Source organism: Ambystoma mexicanum, chromosome 5p (genome assembly GCF_040938575.1).
Source record: "Ambystoma mexicanum isolate Mex_15411 chromosome 5p, UKY_AmexF1_1, whole genome shotgun sequence".
In the NCBI taxonomy this organism is placed as follows: domain Eukaryota; kingdom Metazoa; phylum Chordata; class Amphibia; order Caudata; family Ambystomatidae; genus Ambystoma; species Ambystoma mexicanum.
In genome coordinates, this window is record NC_090930.1 from 160,241,360 (window position 1) to 160,268,350 (window position 26,991).

Genomic DNA, 26,991 nt, shown 5'->3' on the forward strand with positions numbered 1-26,991 from the left:
TGCCCATTGCTGCCGCGGACCTTCAAATTGTAGTGCAGGAATCCCCAGACGTCCTTCCTCTTGTCCCCACAACTGAGGCCCAGGAACAACAGGAACTACCATACTACAACAGGAACAGAAGCCAGCTGGAACCAATTTCTTCAGACCCAAGGTACTGTGAGCTAAGGGCTACTTGCCTCTTCTTGTGTAGCTTGCTTGCTCTCAATTGAGACTTGCGTTTTCTGCCTTTTGCAGAGTTGCTTGCAGCTTTGCCTTTCACAAGCCTCCCAGCTTGTTACCCAACATTGACTTCTTTTTCAACAAACTATAAAATTGTGCAAGACTTTACTTGCCTTCAAGAAGTGCCTCAGCTCCCCTAGACTTCGTTCAACTGACATTGGCTGTCCTGACTCCCTGAAGAGACTAACCTCTGATCCCTCCAAAAAGTCATATGCACCTCACTTGTATAGCTGGGAAAGGGTCAATATACATTGCATTGGGGAGGGGGGGGTCAAAAGTGCTCATATGTTTGAGAAACGTGTTAACCATTGTTTCCTCACCTAACCCCTTTTCCTTTTTGACATCTAACTCAGTATTGCTTTAAAAGTACCAGTGATATATCAATGTCCACAGTGTCCTACTATCGAAGTCACCTTAGGGTGTAAGAAGTGTGTGTGCCATCCCCAAAGGGTATCTACTGATTTATTGAAACTGAGTGTAATTTGAAGTATATTTGAGTGTTACATATTTGCTTTGAAAACTGTTTATTATTGAATAAAGAAACCTTGAGTATAAGTGTTATTTGGATACTTGTCAATGTGACACTATGTTGCAACCCTACAGCTCACACTGACCCCTCTTGAGATAAGCCTGGCTGCTCAGTCACTCTGCCAACTTGTGTAGTACAGACTTAAACCAAAGGTTTGGTTACCTATTGCCAAGAGGACAAGGCTGGTGCAGTCTCCCACAAGGTTACTGCATACAATCTTGCCTAACACTGCCCTTGGGTGGTTATCGGTGTGCAGTATAAATCAACATAACCTACATTTTTAGTAACATTTCTTGTAGTTGCATGTGTCCAATACAGGCTGGCAGCAGATGATATTTTTCTAACGTTTGTTTTTCTGTGCACTTTTGCATTTTACTGCATAATGACCGAGTACCATATACTAGAAAATTGCCATACAACTGATTTTTCGCCTGCACTCATAAGTTGGAAACGCCATACAAGGAAAGTCATTTACCAGACAAAGCTACAGGTTGTGTTCTTGGCCAATATGTAGTCACTGTGATTGTCTGGTCCCAGTCCACATCTTGGCCAGTGTCTGATGCTGAGCAGTTGTGAAGGCAGGGGACAGCCTATGACAGTTTGAATGGTGCGTATTTTTACCTTTGATAGGCCAGGGGAAACTTGGCTCGTATTTAAGATAAAATGAGGACTGCTGCAGCCATTCTTCAGATAGTCCTTGGAGTCAAGACCCTATCTAAGACCTCCGTTACAGCAAACCAGCCTTGCCTCCCACAAAGTTTAGGCGAAGCCCTGCTTCTATGTGCTTCAACCTCATCTGATCAGCCGTGATTTCCAGTCAGATTCCTGCTACAGGATTCCTGCCCATTGTGGAAATGGATTGTCAGGAGGCCCGGTGGACAGATTGAGAGGCCACCATTCTATACTGAACAAGCCAAAGTTCCTGGGTAGTACGACTAAGCAGTAAGCCTTACACTTGGGAAGTGAGTGGTAAAGGGTTCAGCCAAGCACACACAGCACTTGTATACAAGTTGAGACGTTTGCTTAGAGTTTGTTGAAGGCCTAAATGAGTGACTATTTTTTATAAATTACAAACGACAAGGAAAAGAACATTACAAATATTAACACATTCATGTTGCCTGATAAGAGCATAGGGGATGTGTGAGGAATCCCGGTAAACACTAAACTAACACAGGTTAGAAGTGTAGACTACATGGGTCTGGGGTAGATCAACTATACAAGATAAAGGAGATAGAGTGGGGGAACACAGAGCATAGATCAAAGCATGCAAATAGTACACTTCATGTAAAAACAAATCATTTTAATACTGGTAGAGCAAGAGTTAAAACAAGATTAAATGGATACTTAGTGCTAAGGTTTCTAATACAGACAACAAATCTAAAATTCAATATCATAGGAAAACGTCAGTATCAACAAATGTAACGGAAGTAGATCTTCAAAGTAACAATGCAATTCATTAATTGTATACATTGATCAACCTGATAATCATCATATCTGTGTTTGCTCCGTTAACATCCAGAGCAGTGGTGTCTCGACATGTTTGTTCGTAATAACTTAATAAGGAACATTCATCAGGAGAGATTTTTAAGGAGCGAGCTCCTATTCAGATCACTCCCTCTGCTAAGAGCACCAACACAGCTTTTAGAATATAGTTGACGCAGTTTCAGAATACTGTGAGAGTCAAACAAGAGACTAAAAATAACCAAGTAAACAGAGAATGTTGGAAATAAAAAGGGTTAGAGACACCGTACAAAGCCTTCTAAACTAAGGCACACAACCTGAAAAAGCCCCCTCCCCTCCCGCTAGAATAGACGGGGCCTTGTGCCCTATAGTGACTGGTCCCAGGGTAGTACTGAGCTGAAGGCTCTGTGTCTAAGAGCCTGAAGAGGTGGCAGAGTCAACAAGCAGTTTGTAAGTGTTTGCAAGTGTTGCCAATTTAGAGAACAATTGAATAAAAGTTATCAGCAGGCCCTCTCCCAATTCAACCACCTGAGGGGAGAGCCAACGGGGGATTCTTGACCAGAACACCATTGTGGACAGTCGGCAAGGGAGAGCTAGGGCAAGTACTTTTTGCCCATTAAAGCCTATGTAGGAGAGGGGGCAGGAAGGAGAATATGTAATTCCCCCCCCCCACCCTCCTCGAGAGAGGTTCCTGAACTAGAGCACTGTTTTCTCGTACCTTGGATCTGTTGAAGTCTTGGGTGCAGGGGTCAGTTTCAGAATCAGGTTTTCAGGTCTAGCTAGTTTGCAGTTCTCTGCTCAGATGGATCACTCCTCCTCCCTCCTGCCCCGCTGCAAGGTAAGGCTCAGAGGACATGATGCAGACAAAGATGTCCACTCTTGAAGAAATGGCGGAGTTCAACCCTCTTAGTGGAAACCATGAAACTGCTCCCACTAGGCCCCCTCTTTGTGTTGACCGCTGCCCCTGCAGGGGAGGCTTCTTGTTTTCCAAGTTGAAGATCTGTGAAGTCCCAAGGATCAAGTATAGACAACAATGCAGCAAGATAGCCAAATTTGAAGGTGGCGGCCGAAGCAATGGCTCTAGGACGCCGCTGAAGGCTTCAAAGGGCAGGGTCTGAATGCAGGGATAGAGGCTAGTTGTTCCCACCAGTACAGGGATCTAAGCACAGATGAAGTCCTTCATGAAATCAGCAAAGGAGTGCTGCTGGATATCATCCAATGAAGAGTTCTGTGTTATCAGCAGGCTGCTACTCTTTAAACGGGTCTTACCTTAAATGACAATCTGTCTTACCCCCTTAAAAGGCTTTCAATCCAAGCAATTCAAGCTCAGGAAAATGGCTAAACACCAAAGATAGTCGAAAGTCTTGTGGCACAGCAAAATTAAAGTTTTTGGTACTAATATATACTGCATGAAGCAGTAAAATGCAGAAGTGCTCGAGTCAACTAAAACAGTAGCAGGAACAAGTTGCTTACCTGCAACTGTTCTCCAGCATGGGTCTGGCATGGATTTGCATGCTCATGAATATTCCGTCGTCAGGCCGGGAATCCTCGGTAAAGAAAAGTTCACTATCAGTTTCGTTTCTGATCTGTCTTTCTCAGTAGTAACCAATCACTGGTCTCTGGGTCATACTGCCCCCAACCAATGACTGCCATCTCCCTAAGCCGCGCCGATGGCATCCATCTTCAGATTTGGTAGCACGCAAAGTGGCAGTATGACCAAGTGAAGAGATGCAGAGGGTTTGAGAGGGTTTGCATGTGAATCCACGCCAGACCCATGCTGGAGAACAGTTACAGGTAAGTAACTTGTTCCCTCTCCAGCATGGGGTCTGGCATGGATTCATATGCTCATTAATATAAGAATACATAGCAGTACACACATGCACAACCAACAGGAGGTGGCAAAGGCTCAACATTAAGCATTACATAAAAAAACTCAACATTAAGCATTTCTTACCTCCTCACCAGGCTCACCTTAGGCAAACAGGTTGCGCAGCAACGCTTGGCCGACCCTGGACTCCTCCCTGGAATCCAAGTCGAAACAGTAGAATCAAGTGAAGGTGTGCGTCGACCTCCATGTCCAGCAGGAGCACACCAGACAAGAACGCTGTGGTAGCAGCGATCGCTCTGGTCGAATGGGCTCTCGGACGGCCAGGCAACGGACGGTTTGCCAACAGTGCATGATGCAGCCGGAGAGCCATCCGGAAATGGAAGCCTTCGAGAGAGCCCTCCCTTGGTTCACAGGTCCAAAGTTCACATATAGCTGTGATGTCTTCTGAAAACTCTTCGTGCGGTCCATGTAGAACATCAGCGCTCTAGCCACATCCAGCGAGTGCAAAGTCCTCTCGGCCGGTGACGAAGGCAATGGGAAGAAAACAGGTAACACCAAGGGCTCGTTGAGGTGGCACCTTGGGCATAAAAGAGGGGTGCGTCCTCAGCACCACCCTTGTGTCGTGAAATGTCAAGTATGGAGGCTTGCAGGATAGGGCCTGGATCTCTCCCACTCGTGCGAAGGTGATGGCCACAAGAAACGCAGTCTTCCACGACAGGAACTTCAACGGTGCCGAATGCAGGGGCTTGAATGGTGCCCCCATGAGCCTGGTCAGCACCACGTTGAGCTCCCACGCCGGGGCAGGGGCCTTCACCGGCGGGAACGATCGGAACAGTCCCTTCATAAATTCCTTCACCAGGCGATGGGACCACAAGGACGCCCGTCCTGTGGTTCTGGTGCATAGGGAGATCGCAGCCAGATGTATCTTGATGGAGGCGTGAGCCAGTCCAGCCTTGGCCATCGACAGTAGGTACGGCAGCACTTGATGGGCCGTAATCCGTATAGGGTTAATCTTCTGTGAACGCCACCAGACAGAGAACCTCTTCCACTTATGTCCGTAGCACGAGAGTTCAGGACGCCCTGGCCTTTGCAATAACCGCTCTGCAGTCAGCAGGGATATCGTACCCTCCAAACTCTAGTGCTGCAGGAGCCAGGCTTGCAGGTTCAGCGACTCTGGGTCGTGATGAAGTATGGCGCCTCCTTCTCTGGAGAGAAGATCTGCGTCTGTCGTCAGCATGACTGGTGGAGACGCTGACAAGTCCAGAAGGTCCATGAACCAGATCTGCCTCAGCCACGCCGGTGCGACGAAGATCATACTGCACCGGGACCTCTTGAGCTGGTTGACGAGTCGGAACGGCAACGGAGGGAACGCATATAGAAACAGGCCGTCCCAGGGGAACGAGAAAGCATCGCCCATGCTCCTCGGCTGGGGAAACCTGCTGGCGAACCTCTGGCACTTGGAGTTCATCGCTGTCACGAACAGGTCGATCTGCGGTTTTCCCCCCATCGTCGGAAGAGTCGATCCACTTGATCCTGACGTAGTTCCCACTCGTAGCACGAGCGCAGCTCCCTGCTGAGTGAGTCGGCGATGGTGTTCTTTATCTCTGCCAGATGAAAGGCCACCAGAAACATCCCTTGGGCGACGGCCCAATGCCACAGATCCTGGGCTTCCTTGGAGAGGGCTGGGGATCTGGTCCCTCCCTGCTTCCGGATATAGAACATCGTGGTGGTGCTGTCGGTGAAGATTCTCACCACCTTGCCCTTGAGGGACGGGAGAAAGGACCAATGGGCCCAGAACACTGCACAGAGCTCCAGGATGTTGATGTGGAGCGTCTTCTCCTCCGGGAGCCAAAGGCCTCTCGCGTGAAGTTCTCCAGTGCACGCTCCCCACCCTTCCAGGGAGGCATCGGTCGTCATCTTATATGGTTGGATGGGGTCTGAAAGTCTGTGCCGCCGTCAGAGGAGCGCGGGTTCCCCACCACCGGATCGCTCGTCGGAAGGTCTGTTGAGCGGGATCCTGTCCTTTAAGCTGCCCGTCGCTCGGATCCAGGGTGCGTCGAGGAACTCTTGCAGAGGACCATCCGAAGCCAGCACAGGCGCACGAGATATATGCAGGAGATCATCATCCCGAGGAGGGACTTGATGGACCTCAACCTGGCCACGTCCGTGGCCAGCAGACGCTGCACCTTGCCCAGGATGGCCTTCGTCCTTTGCTCCTGACGGCAAGGCCGGACGCGCCACTGTCGAGCTTGGCTCCAAGAAACAGTGCGACGGGATCAGGTGGGATTTGGGAAAGTTGATGGAGAATCCCAGGTCCGTGAGCAGCTGGACGGTCTTCGCTGTGTGATCTACGGCGAGCTCCCTTGTCCTTGCTCGGATGAGCCAGTCGTCCAGGTAGGGGTAGACGTGGATCCCCTGCAGGCGCAGCCACCGGTGCAAGGCACTTGGTGAACACCCTGGGTGCCGACTTCAATCCGAACGGGAGGGCCTTGAACTGGTAGTGCTGTCCTTGGACCACGAACCGGACGAACTTTCGGTGTCCTTTTAGAATGGGGATGTGGAAGTACGCATCCTCCAAATCCAATGACAGAAAATCACCCTCCTCCAGATGTCCCAGCACGTGCTGGTGGGTGACCATCCGGAACTTCTGTGCCTTGATGTACTTGTTCTGTCATCGCAGGTCCAGGATGGGGCGCCAGCCTCCTGTCTTTTTTCATGAGGAAGTACCTTGAGTATACTCCGGAGCCCCGAAGTCTCTTCGGGACGAACTCGAGGGCACCTTTTTTGAGCATCGCCCTTACCTCCAATAACAGTTGAGGGACGCGATTCTCTTTCCTGGCCACGGGTGGAATGCAGGGGCAGTTTAGAAATTCAAGGGAATGCCCCTGGGCCAGGGCGACCAGCACCCAACGGTCGGTGGAGATGGACTCCCACAAGCTGACGAACTTCGCCAGCCGGCCTCCCACCGGGGTTCTTCGGTGGGGGCCCGACACCGCTGTCGGTTCAAACTTGCCGCCTTGGCGTCCCTGGCGACGACGGCGGTGGGGTCCACCCGACTTGCCTCGTCCTCTATAGGCTTCCTGCGACGAGGAGCGGGCCGCTTGCCAGTACGTAGAGGAGCCACCGCCAAATCCCTTGGAGGCACCCTGCTTGCCTCTGGTGCTCCAAAAGGACGGCCTTTGTTGCCGGAGAATGCCTAGGGCCTTCGCTGTCTCAGTGACTGCCCCAAATTGATTGTTCCCTTCGAACGGCATGTCCAAAACCTTGGCTTGTACGTCCTGGCGGAAATCAGTCACCTTGAGCCACCCTTGTGGCTGTTGCCTAGCTGGCGGAAACCGGTGTCGGCAATGTCCGTTGCCACCATAATGGCATGGTCCGACGCCACTTCGCCTTCTTGCAAGATCTCCAGGGCCTCGGCCCTCTTGTCATCCGGTAGGAAGTCCAACAGGGGGGCGATCTTGTACCATAACTCCGTCGTAGCGGGCCACGATCGCGAGGGCATTGGCCGCCTTAATCGTTGTTGATGCCGAGATAACTCGTCGTCCCATTGCGTCCAGCTTCTTTCCTTTGCCGTCTGGCGGGGACGTTGACGTTGAGTCCGATGCACCCCTACCCCCGCTTTCTTCTTGGCCGCCGCTGAGACGACAGAGTCAGGGGTCGGTTGTGCCCTAAGGCACAAAGGGGCTGCATCGGGGACCCGGTACTACTTCTCGTACCGATCCCTCTTGGCAGGCGTCGTAGATGGGTTCTTGAGAAGGGTGCGACCCTCGTCCCAGATGTCATCCAGCAGAGGCACGGCGAGGACTGTCTTCCTCTTGGCCTTGGTAAAGGAAACCTTCCTTCTCTTCGGGGCAGAGCTGAAAAAGCTCCGATGCCCTGGCGATCATTGCAAGAAAGATACGATCTCGTCGGGCAGGGAGGTCCGGGCTGGGGGCGATGGGAGCTCCGTCCCGTCACCGCAGTCGTCGGTACCCGTCGTAGCCATGTCCGTTCCAGTGTCATCCCCAGGGACGGGGGACGTGGGTAAAGGCTGAGCAGGCCGCGAGGGCTGAAAAGGGGCTGGATGGATCCGTCTTCTCTTGTTCAGGGGGCTTCCCGCCAGGCCTGGCTCTGGCTCCTCCGTCGAGCCTGGTTCTGGACCCTCCGTAGGTGGTAAGGGCAATCTTGTCCTTCTCTCCGAACAGAACGATTGTATCACCAACAAAATGGCGGCCGAGTTATCCTGCGGCTCCGGAAGCGACGGGTGATTAGGATCCTCGCCGGTGCCGTCAGTCTCGTCGTCACCTTCGTTGGGACCCCTCACGTGGGGACGGGCTTCTTCGACGCCCTCGTCAAGGCTCTCTAAGACTTCTGCCAGCTCCTCCTCTGATGTTTTGTCTGTGTCCACAATGGCCACTGCCCCCTCCCCCTCTTTTTCCAGCGGGGTCTTCACGGGGGTCTTTTCGATGGGTCTGAAAGAGGTTTCCCTCCGCGGAGGCAGGGAGACTCTGGGCCCCGAGGTAGCCTCCACTGGTGTAGCCTCCACAGGCTGCGCCAGGGCCGCCGCGACTTCCTCGTTAGAGGCCTTGGGTGAATTCAGGCCTTTGCCACCTTGTGTGGGCCTGTGGCCTTCACCTGGGGGGATGGTCACCGAGTCGCTCTCCCTCGGCCGGATCCTTCGAGCTTGACTGGGGCCTCTCCAGAAGCTTCGCCGGGTTCTCGGCCTTCCCCTTTCCTGAGCCAGAGTGTTGGCTTGTGGTTGATGGCGCTGGAGAGGGTGCACCCTGCCTGGCAGCCGAGGAGGCTGACCGTTCGGCGCTCCTGGTACCCGCGGACCCGCAGTGCTTTACCTTCTGTTGGGCCCCCGTCGCCGGGGCGCCCTCACAGGACTAAGAAGACCGCTCAGACTACTTCTCACCTGACGGGCTCTTTCGTTCCAGCCAGTTGGAGAGACGAAGGCGTCGGTCCCTGATGGTCCGTTCCGACATGTTCATGCAAAACGCACAGTCCTTTTCCACGTGCGTTTTGACCTCATGAAGGCAGTAGAGACATTTCGAGTGCTCGTCCTCCTTGACCACATTCTGCAGCTGGCATCCAGGGCAAACCCTGGACAGCTTTCCGGCCGTCGAGCTTCCCTTCTCCTGGTCCATGTTCGGGTAGGCCGCAGAAACTTCTGGAATCCTCCAAGAAGCGTAACTCGAAATCTTCACCCTTGAGGGATGTAAAAAAATCCGACACGGATCCCAGTTAATCGGATGTAGAGACGGTGGAGCTTGAGGCTCCATTTGACCGAAAAATGAGAAATTCTCTTTGAAAAGCGCGAAAATGCATCAAAAGCTAGAGAGGTAAACACAAGGACTCCCAACACTTGAGCGTGCAGTGAAAATCTGAAGCTGGCTGCCAGAGGCGGGGCTTAGGGAGAGGGCAGTCATTGGCTGGGGGCAGTATGACCCAGAGACCAGTGATTGGTTACTACTGAGAAAGACATCAGAAACAAAACCGATACTGAATTTTTCTTTACCGAGGATTCCCGGCCTGACGGGGAATATTCATGAGCATGTGAATCCATGCCAGACCCCATACTGGAGAAAGGTACCCGCTTCCACCAGCCCATCCTGGACACGTTCGAACATAAACTTAGATTTCCCCATCCATACAGTACCATTTGATAGGAAGTATAATCGGATGGGGGTTTTACAAGGTTTCCCACCTTGTATGGGCAGGACTGCTTCACCTTTTTGTCAACTTCTCACCAACTCATTGTCCCTATACAGAGCTCTTTTAATCCCTGCAGTGGGTGGTCTCGCCCTAGTCATGCGCTGCTGTAACGCCTACAAGGGTTGGGAGATAGAAAAGAGCTCGCCCTATCCACTCACTACTTTCCTCAGTTGCTAAAAACTAAGAGCACAATCTTTTTAATGTTATTGTTTCCATTTGGTGTGGCTTATCATACTGATTTAATAAAAACAACTAATCATATGGAGGATAATTCCTCCGTAGATAACTCAATGCCTTATTCTAAGTGCTTTCGACATTGAATAAAAAACAATAAAATGACTTAACAGTGCTACATGCCCATTTTCTCTATATGGGTTCTGTGGGTTGGTCCATCAAGCCAAACAACTTCTTGTCAGTTATTTACAGGGAACTGGGCTTGAGGAATAACTTTGAATAAAGATATTCTGTCTTTTTTGTGTTATAACAATATGGGTAGAGACAGGATTGTTAACCCAGTGACTTTAATTGTGATTAACACTTCTCACCAACATCATGTACTGTAAAACACTTGATTGGTCCGACAATATTCAATAGTTTAACATTTACATAATTTCACACAACAAACTATCCATTGTTTCTCATGGATACATGTTAAAACACAATATTTAAAGCCTACACATACCTGGAGTACCAAGCAAGTTGTTATCTCTCATAAGCCTATAATCCTCTTCACTTAGATTATTCACAAATTGATAGAAGGCTTCTTCTCTATTCAATCTGTCCAGTTGACTTTGCCGCTGACCTTCGGACTGATCTGCACCACCCTTCTCATTAGAATCCGTACTTTCCATGGTGATAAAATGCTAAAAACGTAAAAGATATCTATGAAAAATAAAAATCAGGTTGTTAGAAAAAAAAATGAGCATATCAAATGTTTTACTTGGATAGCTGCCAGCAATACAAATATTGCAACAAATAAATGCAGAATAGGCAACAGAACTGAGAATGCCCAAATTATTTTTTTTAAATAAAAGCAAAAACAGAGGCCCAACACGAAACTTTAGCGTGCTACATGCAAACTAAGTATTCAACATTCAGTAAGCAAGACTGTAGGGTTACTGCCCAGATCCCCAAGCAACACACACTGTGGTGTCATCTTGATCTGTGTAGGAGGTAGAGGAACTGACAGTTGCAAGGGTTTTTTTGGTTTTGCTTTTGTGAAGATCTAGACTGTGCCCTCCGCCCTCACCGTTGTGAGGTCCAGTGTTGATCACCTTGAATTTGAATCCATTATGAATGCATAGGGGTGAAAGTGCAGCAATGGAACATAAACCTTGCACAATTCCAGTTATGCATTGGTTAAAGGTCTTTTGCTGCGTGAAACAGTCTAATCTTGTGTTGAACTGCCAAGACAAAGAAAACATACCATCAGTCATGCCTGTATCATCATCCAAGGACATGCTGATAGCGGTTTCAACGTGTTGCAATGATTGGATAATAAGCCATTTGTTCATCAATGTCCTTCCACACCCTAAAAGACCAATAATTTACATCAGTGATGCTCTTTGATGGGTGTTCCTCCAACTGATATCTTTGATGTCAACTGTCCACCGCCAAGGGGCGCAGCACGGATCAAAGAAACACCTATGCACCAGATAGGACATTGGGGGCCAGTATATATTCGAGGTGCTGCGCCTCATGACCTTCGTTCCATGCTTTTTCCCTAGCTCTGATGCGGAGCACAGCAGAACACCAGTGGACTAGGCATCCCCTCCCCCCCTCCCTCCCCCCCCCCCCCAAGTGGATTAAGTTGGTAGGGCGATCAGCGGTCCTTTAGATGAACCTCTACCAGAAAGTACATTACAGAGAGGCAAGTAAATAGTTTTAATGGATTCCTTTCTCCCCCAGATTTCTCATCTTTCATCGACACCCATGACAGTAGGTAGGTCTGGACGGAGCAAGGACCAACTAAACCAAAAAACTCTTGACAGTCCTGCCAAAACAAGTGTTTCCGACCGGACAGTGCAGGTAATGTTTTAGAATTGTGCAAAGACCATCACATAGCTGCAAGACAAGTGTCAGGAAGAGGGACTCCATGTTGTAGAGGTGGCAGCCAGTCATCTGGTGGAATATGCCGCGAGACCCTCAGCATCTCTTTACCAGCCCAAATCATAGCATTCAGAGACGCAGAGGATGATCTATCTTGACTGGTCTGTTTGGTCATAGCCTTGCCAGAACAGGCAGCAACATAACCAACCAACAAACATCAGGTCATTTTTCCTGGCCTCCCTTGTACGAGATGTGTAGAAGGGAAGGTCTCACACCAGGTCCAGCCGATGCAATCGATCCTCTGCCTCCCTTTGAAGGGTGAGGAACAGTAAAACAGACAGGTAGATGGATCTTTTGAGAGATTGAAAGGAGACCCCTTTTGGAACAATGGCCCGATTCTAAAAAGGTCACCTCCTTGGAGAAAACCAAAAAGGGAGCTTTAACTGATCACTCGCTAGTCGAGTGGAAGTGATGGTGACCAAGAAAATCACTTTATGGGCACTGCCTGGCCAACTCTGGACTCTTCCCTGGAATCCCGGTCCACGCAGTAAAATCTCGTGAAGGTGTGCGTCGACGTAGCAGATGTCCAGCAGGGGCACACCAGACAGGAACGCTGTGGTAGCAGTGATCGCTCTGGTTGAGTGGGCTCTCAGACAGCCGGGCAACGGTCGGTTTGCCAACCAGTGAGTGCATGGTGCAGCCAGAGAGCCATCTGGAAATGGAAGCCTTCGAGAGGGCCTTCCCTTGGTTCACAGGTCCAAAGTTCACAAACAGCTGTGATGTCTTCCGAAAATCTTTGTGCGGTCCGCGTACAACTTCAGCGATCTAGCCACATCCAGCAAGTGCAAAGTCCTCTCAGCCGGTGACGGGAATAAAACGGGTAACACCAAAGGCTCGTTGAGATGGAAGTCCAACGGCATCTTGGGCATGAAGGAGGGGTGCGTCCTGAGCACTACCCTCGTCTAGTGGAATGTCAGGTATGAAGGTTTACAGGCGAGGTCCTGGATCCCTCCTACTTGTGCGGAGATGATGGCCACAACAAACGCTGTCTTCCACGAGTCACTTCAACGGTGCCGAATGCAGCGGCTCGAATGGTGGCCCCATGAGCCTGGTCAGCACCACGTTGAGCTCCAACGCCTTCACCAGTGGGACCGATCGGAACAGTCCTTTCATGAGCTCCTCCACTAGGCGATGAGACCATCGAGTTGACCGCCCCGGAGTTCTGGCATAGCGGGAGATAACCGCCAGATGGATCTTGATGGAGGCATGTGCCAGCCCCGCCTTAGTCAGCGACAGCAAGTACGGCAGCACTTGAGGGGCCGTAATCCGCAGAGGGTTAATCGAGGGAGTCGAGGACGCCCTGACCTTTGCGAGCACCTCCTTGCAGTCCGCCGGGATATCGTACCCTCTGAACTCTAGTGCTGCAGGAGCCAGGCCTGCAGGTTCAGCGATCCTGGGTGATGGCGGGTGGCACCTTCTTACCTGGCGAGAAGATCTGCATCCGTCGGTAGTTTGACAGGGGGTGGGCGGACGCCGACATGTCCAGACGGTCCCGGAACAAGATCTGCCTCGGCCACGCCAGTGCAACGAGGATTATCCTGCACCGGGACCATCTGAGTTGAATAATGAGTCGCAACGGTGGGAACGCATACAGGACTAGGCCATCCCAGGGGAATGAAAAGGCATCGCCCATGCTCCCCGGCTGGGGAAACATGCTGGCGGACCTCCGGCACTAGGCATTCATCACCGTCGTGAATAGGTCGATCTGGGGATTGCCCCATTGTTGGAATAGGAGATCCACTTGATCCTGCTGCAGCTCCCACTCGTGGCACGAGCGCAGCTTCCTGCTGAGTGAGTCGGCAAAGGTGTTCTTTATTCCTGCAAGATGGAAAGGTACCAGGAATATCCCTTGGGCGACGGCCCAGTGTCACAGATCCTGCACTTCCTTGGATAGGGCTGGGGATCTGATGCCCCCTGCTTCCGGATGAAGAACATCGTGGTGGTGTTGTCAGTGAAGATCCTTACCACTTTGCCCTTGAGGGACGGAAGGAACGACTTTAGGACCAACAACACGGCTCGGAGCTCCAGGACAATGAAGTGTAGTGACCGCTCCTCTGGGAGCCAAAGGCCTCTTGCGTGGAGATCTCCGGTGTGTGCTGCCCATCCCTCCAGGGAGTCGTCCGTCGTCAGTTTCCTGATGTGCCAGGGTCTGGAAGTCCATGCCCGCCGCTAGATCCGGTGGTGGGGCACCCACGCGCATCGCTTGGCGGAAAGTCTCATTGAGTGAGATCCTGTCTTCGAAGCTGCCCGCTGCTTGCATCCAACGGGCGTCGAGGAACTCCTGCAGTGGTCTCATCCGCAACCTGCATAGGCGCACGAGGTAGATGCACGATGACATCATGCCGAGTAGGGACTTGATGGACCTCGCCATGTCCATGGTCAACAGTCATACCTTACCCAGGATGGCCTTCGTCGTTTCCTCCGACGGCAAAGCCAATCGCGCCACTGTGTCGAGTCTGGCTCCCAGGAACAGGGCGTCTTGCAACGGTACCAAGTGAGATTTCGCGAAGTTGATCAATAATCCCAGATCCATAAGCAGCTGGACGGTGTTCGCTGTGTGGTCGACGGCAAGTTCCCTTGATTTTGTCGGATGAGCCAGTCGTCCAGGTAGGGGTAGACGTGGATCACCTGCAGGCACAGCCGCGCCGCCACTGGTGCTAGGCACTTGGTGAACACCCTAGGCGCTGACTTCAATCCAAAGGGAACGGCCTTTCACTGATAGCGGCGCCCTTGGACCACAAATCGTAGGAATTTTCTATGTCCTTTTAGAATGGGGATGTGGAAGTAGGCATCCTCCAAGTCCAGCGACGACAGGAAGTCGCCTTCCTCAGCTGTCCCAGCACGTGCTGGAGGGTGACCATCCAGAATATCCGGAACTTGATTTACTTGTTGAGACGACAAAGGTCAAGGATGGGTCGCCAGCCACCGGTCTTCCGGGCGAGGAAGTACCGCGAGTACACTCCAGAGCCTCTTTGGGAAGAGTTCTATGGCTCCTTTTCTTAGCATCGCTCGTACCTCCAGAGAAGTAGTTGAGGGATGTGGTTTTCCTTCCTGGCCATGGGTGGAATATGGGGACACCTTTGAAACTCCAGAGTATGCCTGCGGGCCAGGGCATCTAGCACCCAACAGTCGGAGATGGATTCCCACACGCTGACAAAATTCGCCAGCCTGCCTCCCACTGGGGTGCTCGGGTGGGGCCCCACGCCACTACCAGTTCAGTCCTGTTTCGTCGCGGCCTTGCCTCCTTGGCGGCGACGGGATCCTCTGGTCTTGCTGCGCCCTCTGTAGGCTTCCTGTGACAAAGAGCGGGTCACTTGGCGGTACAAGGAGCTGCCGCCAAATCCTTTGGAGGCACCTTGCTTGCATCCGGAGATCCGAAAGGACGGCTGTCGTCGTAGGACACCCAAGGCCCGAGCCATCTCGGTGTCCGCCTGGATGGGCTGTAGTGACTTGTCCACCGTCTTGCCTAACAGGTTGTTCCCGTCGAAGGGCATGTCCAGAACCCTGGTCTGCATGTCCTGGCGGAAATCGGTGGCCTTGAGCCAACCGCACCAGCGAAGGCAAATGCTGTTGCCCATATGGCAAAAGCCAGTGTCGGCGAGGTCTGTGGCCACCGTAATGGCATGGTCCGAAGCCACCTCGCCTTCCTGTAGGATTCAGGGCCTCAACCCTGTCATCCAGGAGGAAGTTCAGGAGGGGAGTGATCTTGAACCACAGCTCCCTGTCTTAGCGTGCCACGATCGCAAGGGCGTTGGCTGCAATAATAGTCGTCCCATGGCGTCCAGTCTTCCCCTCGCCGTCCCGGTTGGGGGAGCGGAGGGGGGGAGGGGGGGGGGGTCAGGAGTGGGGGGTGGGTCAAATCAGGGGAGTGAAAATTGAGGCCGTGGACTCCCCCGTTGCTCTCTTCGTCGGCATCCTTCCTGTGGGCCCTGGATTCCTCAGACTTCATGTCCCGGATCCTTTGGACACTAGCCAACTCATCCTCAGGAGGTGGTATCCATGTCCGTTAAGGCTACCGTGCCCCCCCTCCCCCTTCTGTCTCCTGCTGAGGTTTCACTGGGGTCTTCGATAGGCAGAACAGAAGATTCCCTCCAGGGTGGCAGGGAAACTCTAGCCCCTGAAGCAGTCTCCACTGAGGAAGCCTCCGTAGGTTTCGCCAGGGCCGCCACGACTCCTTCAATCGAGACCTTAGCCGGGTGAATCAGGGCCTTCACAACCTTGGGTGTGCCTGAGGCCTTCACCTTGGGGGGGTGGAGGGGGAGGGGTTTGTCACCTCACTCCCCCTCGGCTGTCTCCGCCGGGATCGATCGGGGCTTCTCTCGAAGCTTACCCGGGTTCTCTGACTTCCTCTTCACTGAGCCAGAGCGTTGGCTCGTGGTTGATGGCATCTCTGCTACTGCGCCCTGCCTGGCAGCCAAGGAGACCAACCGATCAGCGCTCCCGGTGCCCACGGAGTCGCAGTGCTTTGCCTTTTGTTGGGCCCCTGTCGCCAGAGCACCCTCAAAGGTCTTAGAAGACCGCTCTGATTTCTTCTTCTCACCCGCTGCTGGGCTCTTCCCTTCCAGCCAGTTGTTAAGATGATCCTGCATTGTCCGTTCGGACATGTTCTTACAAAACGCACTGTCCTTCTCCAAGTGCGATTTGTCGTTGTGAAGGCAGTAGAGGCACCGAGAGTGCTCATCCTCAGACGTTATGTAGTCTGCATCCAGGGCAGCTCCTGAACAGCTTGGATCCAACAGGCGTCATGCTTCCTTTGTCCTGGGCCATGTCCATGCGGGGTAGGCCTCAACGATCTTCTGGAATCCTCTGAGAAGTGGAAAACTCGACGAAAAGATGCCCTTGAGGGGCATAGAAAATTCCGAAAAGGGGCCCCCGTTGATCGGAAGTAGAATCGGTGAGCTCTTTGAAAAAACGCAGTAAAAGCTAGAGGGCTCCCAACACTTGAACGTGCGGTAAAAATCTGAAGATGGCTGCCAGAGGAGGGGCTTAGGTAGAGGGCAGTCATTGGCTGGGGTCAGTTTGACCCAGAGACCAGCGATTGGTTATTAGTAGAAAGACAGTTCAGAAACGAAACTGAAACCGATTATCTTTACATGTGAATCCATGCCAGACCCCATGCTGGAGAAGAACAAGTTACTTTCTTACCTGGTAACGTTCTTTCGATGGGATGGTCCGACGACGTATTCCATATCTATGACATGTAATCACCACAGCTGTGCTGCTTCGGAAACTTTTCCGGCGTCTGCGTCCTGCGTCGATGACGTCGATGTGCCGACGTCGAGGACCTCCTCCGACGTCTGACGTCATCCGATGTGATAAGTAGGACGCACGACGCCCGTAGCCTCAGTTGTAGTTTTTTCCCCCCAGAACGTGTGACATAAGTCAACTGCCAGTCAGACACAAAGCCTTGCTGAACGTAAGCTGCAATCGCAAAAGAAATTCTGCAGCGGGGAAGGCAGGGCGGGAGCGATATGGAATAAGTCGTCGGACCATCCCATCGAAAGAACGTTACCAGGTAAGAAAGTAACTTGTTCTTCGAGGGGATTGGGTCCTCCGACGTATTCCATATCTATGACAGACTCCCAAAGCAGTACCAAAACAAGGAGGAGGGAAAGAATTTAGAAGCAAAATTTAAGAATAGCCAATCAAATAGCCGAGCAAAGGACCGCCTTGCCAAAGGCCAGATCCTGCCCTCTGATGGAATCGAGGGAATAATGCCGTACAAATGTATGTACGAAAGCCCAGGTGGCTGCATCACAGATGTTGCGAATAGGAACACCCCTCTGCAGGGCAGTAGATGCAGCCACACCCCTGGTAGAATGGGCCCGCAAGCCAGCCGGTGGGTCCTTACCCGCCAAGCGGTAACACTCCGAGATGGCCAAAATAATACAGCGGGACAAAGTCTGTTTCGTCACAGCTTGCCCCAAACGCTTTCCAGCGTAACCAATAAAGAGTTGATCGTCCACTCTGACCCGGGACATGCGTGAAACATAAAAGCTTAAAGCTCTCCTAGGATCAAGCCTATGGAGCCTCTCCTCTTCCTTACCAGGATGCGGAGGAGGACAGAATGCCGGAAGAACAACCTTCTGGGCTAAATGAAATTCCGTCACTACCTTCGGAAGAAAAGAAGGACGAACTCGAAGGACAACCCTGTCCTTGTGAAAAACAGTGAAGGGTGGCTTAACTGAAAGTGCCTGTAACTCACTCACTCTGCGAGCGGAAGTAACCGCAACTAAATACACAGTTTTCAGAGTTAACAGCCTCAAAGGGCAAGAATGTAAAGGCTCAAACGGAGCACCCATAAGAAACCTAAGAACAAGGTTTAAATCCCAACCGGGCACCAGGAAAGGTGACGGAGGAAACACATTAGTGAGCCCTTTCAGAAACTGTGAAATTAAAGGGATTTTAAAGTAAGAACACTCTTCAGACGAGCGCTTAAAGATGGACAGCGCCGCCAGGTAACCTTTAATGGTACCCACTTGCAAGCCCCTGTGGGCCAGAGAAAGCAAAAAGGACAGAACCATGGGGATGTCACATGCAAAAGGATCCACATTCCGAACTCTGCACCAGTCGCAGAACTTACGCCAACGGCAACGGTACAGAGACTTCGTTGCTGGCCTACGGGCCGAAAGCAACACCTCCATCACGTCTTCAGGGAGGTCCCAATCCATATACCTCAACCTTTCAGAAGCCAAGCGTGAAGGTTGAGGGATCCGACCTCTGGATGGAGAACCTGACCCCCCTCCCGTGACAGCAGATCGTCTCGGTAGGGAAGACGACGTGGAGGGCAGATGGACAAGTCGAGAAGGTCCGGGTACCACGTCCTCCGAGCCCACGCCGGAGCAATGAGGATCATCCGGGAACCGAACTTCCGTAACCTCCGCAGCACTTGCGGGATGACGGGGACTGGAGGAAACGCGTACAGCAGCGGGAATGACCACTCCACCACGAACGCGTCTCCCAAGGCTCCTTTCGGAGGAAATTCCCGCGAGCAAAACCTTTCGCACTTCCGGTTGACACTGGAGGCGAAGAGATCCACTTGAGGGGTCCCCCAAAGGGCGAAGATCTCCAAGAGAATCTCCTGAGCCAACTCCCACTCGTGAGAGATCGCGCTCTGCCTGCTCAGAGCGTCCGCCGTCACGTTTTCGTCTCCGGCCAGATGAACTGCCGAGATCGAAACTTCCTGCTGGATGGCCCAGAACCCGAGCTGCATCGCCTCCCTGCACAGAGGAAGTGACCCTGCCCCCCCCTTTTTGTTGAGGTAGTGCATGGCCACTGTGTTGTCCGTCAGGATCAGGACATTCTTTCCTCTCACAGTCGGCAGAAAAGCCTTCAGGGCTAGCCTGACGGCCCTCAGCTCCAACAGATTGATATGGAGTCTGGACTCCGACGGAGACCAACGACCGCCGACTGACAGCCCGTTGGCATGAGCTCCCCATCCTGTGAGGGATGCATCCGTCACGATGGTCACCTCCGGCCAGGGAAGCCAAAATGGAGCCCCCTTCATCAAGTTGCCTTCGACGGCCCACCACAGAAGATCCTGGGCGACCGAGGGCGGCACCTGAACCGGGGCCGACATCCTGCCGGAGGACTGCGACCATTGCGTCTTGAGTGCCCACTGCAAAGATCTCATTCGCAGGCGAGCCTCTGCCACCAGAAGAATGCAGGATGCCATGAGGCGGAGCAACCTCAAGAACTCGAACGCTGGGAGCGTCTGAGCCTGCTGAAACTTGTGCACCATCTGCTGAATGTGAAGAGCCCTCACCTGGGGAGGAAAACACTGCCCCAGGGAAGTGTCGAGCACTGCTCCGATGTACTGGAGCCTCTGTGTTGGCGTCAAATGGGACTTCTTTAAATTGAGGGAGAAGCCCAGCCTGTGAAGGGAGTGGCAGGTGACGGACAGATGATCCAGGACTTGCTCGGGAGAGCTCCCCCTGATCAACCAATCGTCCAGGTAGGGGTAGACGTGAATCCCCCCCTTGCCTGAGATGCGCTGCCACCACCACCATGAGCTTGGTGAAAACCCTCGGGGCGGAGGACAATCCGAACGGCAGGACCCGAAACTGAAAGTGCGAGTCGCCAACCGCGAACCTCAGGTACTTCTTGTGCTTGGGATGGATCGGCACATGGAAGTAAGCATCCTTGAGGTCGAGTGACACCAACCAGTCCTGAAGCTGAAGGGCCTGGAGGACGAGAGTAACCATCTTGAACTTGTCCTCCCTGAGGAGTTTGTTCAAACCGCGCAAGTCCATGATGGGTCTCAATCCCCAGTCTTTCTTGGAAATCAAAAAATAAGGGGAATACCATCCCTTGTTCCTCTCCGCTACAGGCACCAGTTCTATAGCGCCCTTCTCCAGCAGGGCTTGAATTTCCTGCGCAAGGAGCGGATCCGGACACTTCAAAGAGAGGTTCCCCGGTGGATTGTCGCGAGGCCTGTGCCGAAAGGGAAGACAGTAGCCGTGGGTTATGATCTCCAGAACCCACACATCCGAAGTAATGGCTAGCCACTCTACAAGATGCTGCGCCAGCCTTCCCCCAACCGGCGAACCATGGGACCTGGCCTCATGACTGAGTAGGAGCGGCTGCGGCTTTACCTGAGGGCAAAGAGGCAACTGCCCGAGCGGCCTTGGCACCACGGGTACCCTGTCGTCCACCTCTGGTACCCCTGCGTTGGATTCTTTGACTGCCAGCTCCCCTCGCTTTACTGAAGGACGAGTAATAGCGAAAGGAACGACCCCTCCACTGCTGTCCCCTAGGACGAAAAGGCGGAGGTTGGCGAACTGCAGCGCCCAACGACTTCGCTGCAGCTTTTGAGGTCTGCAACCTCTCAAGGCTCTCGTCAGCCTTGCTGCCAAAAAGGTGTTCACCGTCAAAGGGCATGTTGAGGAGCCGGGACTGCACATCAGGAGCAAACCCCGACTTCCGCAACCACGCAAACCTGCGTATCACGGTGCTCGCCGCCATGGACCTACTGACGCATTCAGCCAAGTCCAGACCCGACTGAACGGACTCACACATGGCATCCTTACCATCCTGGACCATAGCAAGGAAACCATCCCGTTCATCCCCTTCGGGAATATGTTCAGCCGCTAACGCAACACAGTTCCACAGAGTGTGCGTGAAACGTGACAAGGCACAAATGGAGTTGGCCGCCTGAAGCGCCATACCACCAGAAGAAAACACTTTCTTCGCCCAGCCATCAAAACGTTTGTCGTCCCTATCAGGAGGGATGGTAGGGTACGACGCCTGCTTTGCCGGGGCCGTGGCCGCCTGCACCACCAAACTTTCCGGAGTGGGGTGCCTGGTCAAGTAGCAGGGGTCGCTACTGGCTGGACGGTATTTACGCGACAAGGATCTGCCCACCGCCGGGAGACTCTCCGGAGCAGTCCAAGCCGCCGCCACCCTTCTCTGTAAAGCAATATGGAACGGCAGTACCGGGTCAGTTGGGGGACCAACATCAAGGATGTCCGTCAGATCATCCTGCACAAACTCCCCTGGGGGAGCAGACCATCCCAGATACTCAGACACCCTAGCCATAAGGCGCCGGTATGAGGAATCGGCCTGGGAGCCAGGCTCAGGCCTACAAAATTCCACCTCCGGAGAGGTGTCCAGTCCACTGGCATCATGCAGTGACTGCCTCAAATCGTCAAACTGACTATGGCCCGAGACAATTTCATCTGGCACCTGACTAGGAACCAGGCCATCAGAATCCTCATCCGCCTCTGAAATATATTCCAGGTGGCGAAAAGGCACCCGAGAGTGCTTGCTCTTAACCAGAGCCTTCCTAGGGGGTACACCCGTGACACGGGGCACCTCCGACACGAAAGGCGTCGAGCGAATCGGCGCCGAGAAAACCGGCAACGGCGCCGAGAGGATCGGCGTCGAGGAAATCGGCGTCGACGTCAGATGCAGCGCCTCCAGTATCGGCGGCGTCGACACAGCCCTCGAAGCCGGAGCCCCGAGCGGGTCCCTCGACGACCTGATCGTCGACGGCGTCGACTTCCTCGAAGCCGGAGCCTCGAGAAAGCCTGTCGACGCCCTTGACGCCTCAGACGTCGATGTCTTCCTCGAAGAACGCGGCGAGGACCGGGACCTGGAACGGGTACGGCGAGAACGAGCCTCCTTGTCCGAACGGGACCGCTCCCGTGACTCGTGCCGACCACTCTTGCGAGCGGTGTCTCTCGACCTCTCACGGCCGACCCCACTCGGGGGCGCGGACGGCTGAGTACCCTGCGACTCAAGAATCGCCAACATTTTCTTCCCGAAGGAAGCCCATTCCTCCGGCGTCGCACGGCTGGTGGGGTAACCGACGTGCCGTGCAGAATCCTCGGAAGAGGACCTGGAAGGCGACCGGTGACGGCGCTTCCGAGAATGCCTCGAAGAGGCTGAGGAGTGGCGAGACCCACTCCTAGAAGAAGACCGACGAGACTTCCGACGATGACGCGGAGAGTCACCCCTCAAATCATCCGTCGAAAGCCCCGCCGACTTAGACTTCCGGGGCTTGGTCACCCGACCTACCGACAACAACTTCTTACGTTCGCGTAAGGCTTTGGACGTGAGCGACTGGCAGTCGATACAGACATCCGTGTCGTGGGCCTCCCCGAGGCACCAGAGGCACCAGAGGCAGGCGTCGTGCGAGTCAGTCACCGACATCTTGGACCCACACTCCCCGCACTTCTTAAAGCCCGGACGCGGGGTTGAAGACGAAGTGGAAGACATCGCCGAAGGAAATTCACAAACGAACAGGTTCGAAGAACCAGAAAGAACAGAACTCCAAAGAGTCGAGGCTTAGAACCGAGAAACACGTAGCAACACGTTCGCGGAAAAAACGGAACTGAGGCTACGAGCGTTGTGCGTCCTACTTATCACATCGGATGACGTCGGACGAGGTCCTAGACGTCGGCGCATCGACGTCATCGACGCAGGACGCAGACGCCGGAAATGTTTCCGAAGCTGCACAGCTGTGGTGATTACATGTCATAGATATGGAATACGTCGGAGGACCCAATCCCCTCGAAGTCTGCTTACCAAGTTCCCTGGGCCCAGTCGAGAGAGTAATCAAAATCATGGTAGATCTGAACAGGTGTAGATGTTTGAGAACCATCTGACTGGGATCATTAGGAACACATAAGGATGGTCTAAGTGCCACTTGACCAGTGTATGCCAGAGGTGCACATCGTGGAAATTCCAGAGAGCAGAACCCCCTGTTCCCTATGGAAGGACAGGGGTCCTCCGGCAAAGTCCCAAAAGGAGAACATTTTCTCCAGAACTTCCCGACAGGACTACCACTCACGTGAGGCCCAGGCAGTAGCAAGTATTTTCCCCCTGCCGGCCAAGTCCCTAGAGAAACACTGTTCTCCAAAGCACAGAAACACAGTCTCATTGCTTTTCTGCTGGCCTTGTGCAAGGAGCCCAAACCACCCAGTTTGGAAAGGTAGAGCATGGCCACCGGGTTGTCCATCAGGACCAGCACAGTCCTGCCAGGGAGGAGAGTGACAAGGGCCAGTCTGATGGCTCAACTCCAGCAGTTCCAACTCCAGATCGCTCCCCACTGTGAATCTTGGGTACTTCCTGTGCTGCTGGTGGATAGGCATTGAATGCAGACGATCCAGTGAGAATAGCCAATCCTGGAGGTTAGGACAAGGGACCATTTAGAACTAGTCTTTGCACAGGTTCAAGAGCCGCAGATCCAAGACGGCATGCAAGCCACTGCCATTCTTCAGCAACAAAAGATAAGTCGAATACCAGCAAGCTTACTGGTCTGGAGGGTGTGGACCAAAAGGAAACCATATAGAAATCGAACTTCTCGCTACTGCCCCCTCAGTTAAGATTCAGGCCGTGTTTTCAGCGCCCGGATTGTAAAAATGAATACCCTGGGGTTGATTTCAGAAATCCAACAGCTGGCCTCAGTCCCTACAGGGACCTGCAATTTCTCTCTGCACATGCATCTCCAGATCGCTTGGTTGTTCAGGCAGCCAAATCAAACTAGTGAAGACAGTCTTTTCAGTTTTATCTTCCAGATCGAGAGTTGGAAAGGAGGTGGTCCAATGTCACCACTGTCCCCCATCACCATTCCCACTGTGAATAGATCACGTGTAGGCCAAGGGTGAGACCCCTACCCCCGCAGCACCTTGCCTTATGACATTTACCCACTCACAGCACCGCCGATAGACAAAAAGTAGGAGCACCATGTAATTAGTGGGCTCGTGGATGTAGTAGTTTTGGCTTGTTATCTTAGCTTATTATTTTCAGTTATTGTGACATGTGGAGGAAGGCCCAGGAGGATCAGAGGTGATGAGTGTTAAGTGAGAAAGTGAATATGCTCTAATGAAGGACAGGGGTACAGGTTGTTAGGGTAAATGTTCATTGTCCGGATATGTTTTGTTAATTCTTCTTGGTTTATGCCTGTTGGTTTTTAAGAGGTTCAATGTTTTCCATGTGTTGTAATGTTTAAGACAACGGTTCTAAGATATTGAGTGTTCTAGAAAGCAAAACCCAACCCAAGGGCGACACCTGAGAGGGTAAAGAAAATGAGACCCTATGAGGTGTTGGGGTTCCAATACCTAAAAAGGGGGGGGGGGGGGGCAAGGGGTCTTTTAGGTCATGGGAATGGACATCCCACTGTCACATATTTTAAGAATCTCCCCCCTGTACAGTGAGAATAAAAAAAGAATCACAGTCAATGAGTAAACGAAACAAAGGGATAGGGGCTCCTGCTTGGCCAGAGGAGTGGTCCTTTAGAGAACACCTATCCACATATTTAATGGTGAAAAGGGGAAACCGCTCAAAAACAAACGAGGTGGTAGATTTGTGGAGGATTTTTGAGTAAACGCCCGTCACAAATAAAAAGGGAAAAGGAGGAACGGTTACAGACAATAGTGAAGGAAAAAAGAGGGAGAACCCAAAAAGATATATCCACTGCTTACGAGGCCAGCAGAGGGGTACACAGAGCTGGCAAATGTATCTGGAGGCAGCGCGCTAACCACCCCTAGTACAACCCCACCGCCACCTTATGACCCATCGGCAACCACCCCTATTCCCCACTGGACCAAGTACTCAAGATCTTGGAGGTGGCACTAACATCCACCCGAACAAAACTAACTTGCAAACTATATGCGAAGCAACACAAGCATCAGGGGTAGGGCCCCAACCCCAAAAAATCTCTCTCCTACCAGATAATGAATGGAAATCAGGGGACTTCCTCTTTAGGGTAGACCGTGTCCATATAAGGGCAGTCCGAGTGGAGAGAAGGGGGAGACAGATGGCGTAGGATATGGCATGGAGGCCTTGGTAAGGAATGAAGAGTATTGGAGTAATTTTGACAAAGTGGAAGAAGGGGCTGTAGGAGGGATACAGCAGGTGAAATGGGCCTCCCCGAGAGTAAGCGAGGGATGGGAAGGAAGGCTCAGGAATAGAATGGGAAGAATAGCCCGAGCAAAAAAGAAAGGCACAAAGGTGAACTGTGGAAAGGTAATATCAAAGCTACAAATGCCCCTTCTCCATAAGGGAGCGGGGCGACGCCACTATGTGCCCTGGGCACAGATATATATGGCATTTCTAACGCACCTAAACACAATTTGTTTCAAGGCGTGACGCGGCAAGTGCGGGGGAACAGAGGGAAGAGACACCGATCCTACTAGGCCAAGTGTCATTCAGATCGCGCAAGCGCAGGGGAAGAGGAAAAGTGCGGAGGGGGTGGGACAGTGCAGTAGTACATGGGGTAATAGAATAAATTAAACAAGAAGAAGTAGGGCAGCTGGCGGCAAGGGTAAGTGCCGGTGGGGGACTTTAGTGATACAGAAAACAGGCCAAGTGCAGGGTTGCCAGGGAGGCAGTGCAGGTGTGTAACTGGCGGGGGGAGGGGGACCTGGGCCCGAGATCAGATGGTGGCCAGGTAACCAGTACAGTTCAGCCAGGAGTTCAGCAGGGGAGAGGAGGAGAGAAAACGGAAGCAAAGAGGAAGGTTTTGAGGTGCTTCCGGAACCGGAGATGGTTCTCAAGTTTCAGGGAGGCGGGGAGGCTGTTCCAGAGGGAGGCTCCAGCCAAAGAAAGATCTACCACCAACTCGTTGCTTGGAGAAGCGACTGACCCTGAGGGAGTTGGAGGAGGGCGAGCGAAGAGCTCGAGTAGGAAGATATTTAGGAAGAGAGTTGAAGGTATTGAGGCCCCAGAAGGCCTTGTGGACAATGCAGAGGGTTTTGAACTTAATCCTCACAGCCACTGGGAGACAGTGCAGAGATTTCAGTCCTGGAGAGATACCATCCGTGGGCTTGAGGCCAAAGACAAGTCTGGCAGTCCTGTTCAATGGATAAAAACCTCTGCAAATACCCCCCGCCTCACAGCGGGTGCAGGAAAATAGATTTACACTTCATGCCCTTGGCGATAGGAGACATTAAAAGCCTGTGGTAGGTGATCAGGCAGACTCAGTGTGGGTGAAAGCAGGATTCCCAGGTGTGACAACAAGTAATTACAGTCATGATGGGGCATTGTTCAATAACGTTATGGCACAGGTGGGTGATGCCCTGCGGAGAACCTTCCCGGACAGCCCAACCTACATTCAATAATGCAGTGCACTATGGGGGATGAGGCATATACTGCGCAGCTCATTCTTTGGGTGCAGGAGATGTGGCGCGTGGGACCAGTCTACCTCGCTATTCTACTTCATAATTAAGCGAGGCCTCGCAAAGGAAGTACAGAAGGCTCTTGATAAAGTAGGGAGAGAAGCCAAAGGCTGGCCTGAGATTCAGAGCATTATAGTACACCACTGTAGGAGGATCAAAGCGAGAGAAGGAAAACAATTCAGGGACGATTAGCTGAAGAAGCGAAATTGGTACAGATGAAGCAGGTGACGCTTGCGGCAGTCACAGCAGCTCTGCCCTCAGAACAGACAGGGGAGGAGGAAGCCGTTTCTGTAGCCACAGTCTAGGATGGCTGCAATGTGGCCAGACAACTGGCAGGAGCAGTGGGGCAGAGAACAGCAGTACATGGGACCCCAGTGGCAAGGAAGACCGGCAAGAGGTTGAGTTCCAAGAGGTGGGGGCTACAGGGGACAAGGGCCTAGGGGAGGGAGTCCTGGGCAATGTTGGTCATGCGGGAGAGGGGGGTCACTTTATGGGAATGCCACAGTTGGCAAAGTGGTAACTATCAG

General features: G+C 52.7%; 1 protein-coding gene across 3 annotated transcripts in view; it reads right to left on the bottom strand.

The window, feature by feature from the left end:
- The window catches only part of RLIM (ring finger protein, LIM domain interacting), a 339,543-nt gene that overhangs the window by 158,033 nt on the left and 154,519 nt on the right, over positions 1-26,991 (bottom strand). For 2 of the 3 annotated variants that reach the window (XM_069612571.1, XM_069612572.1), the window contains one exon: positions 10,417-10,616. In XM_069612571.1, coding sequence (XP_069468672.1) covers positions 10,417-10,585 — 169 coding nt within the window. In that variant the 5' untranslated portion in view covers positions 10,586-10,616. The remainder of the gene's footprint in view (positions 1-10,416; positions 10,617-26,991) is intronic. The other variant, XM_069612573.1, reaches the window with a different exon arrangement.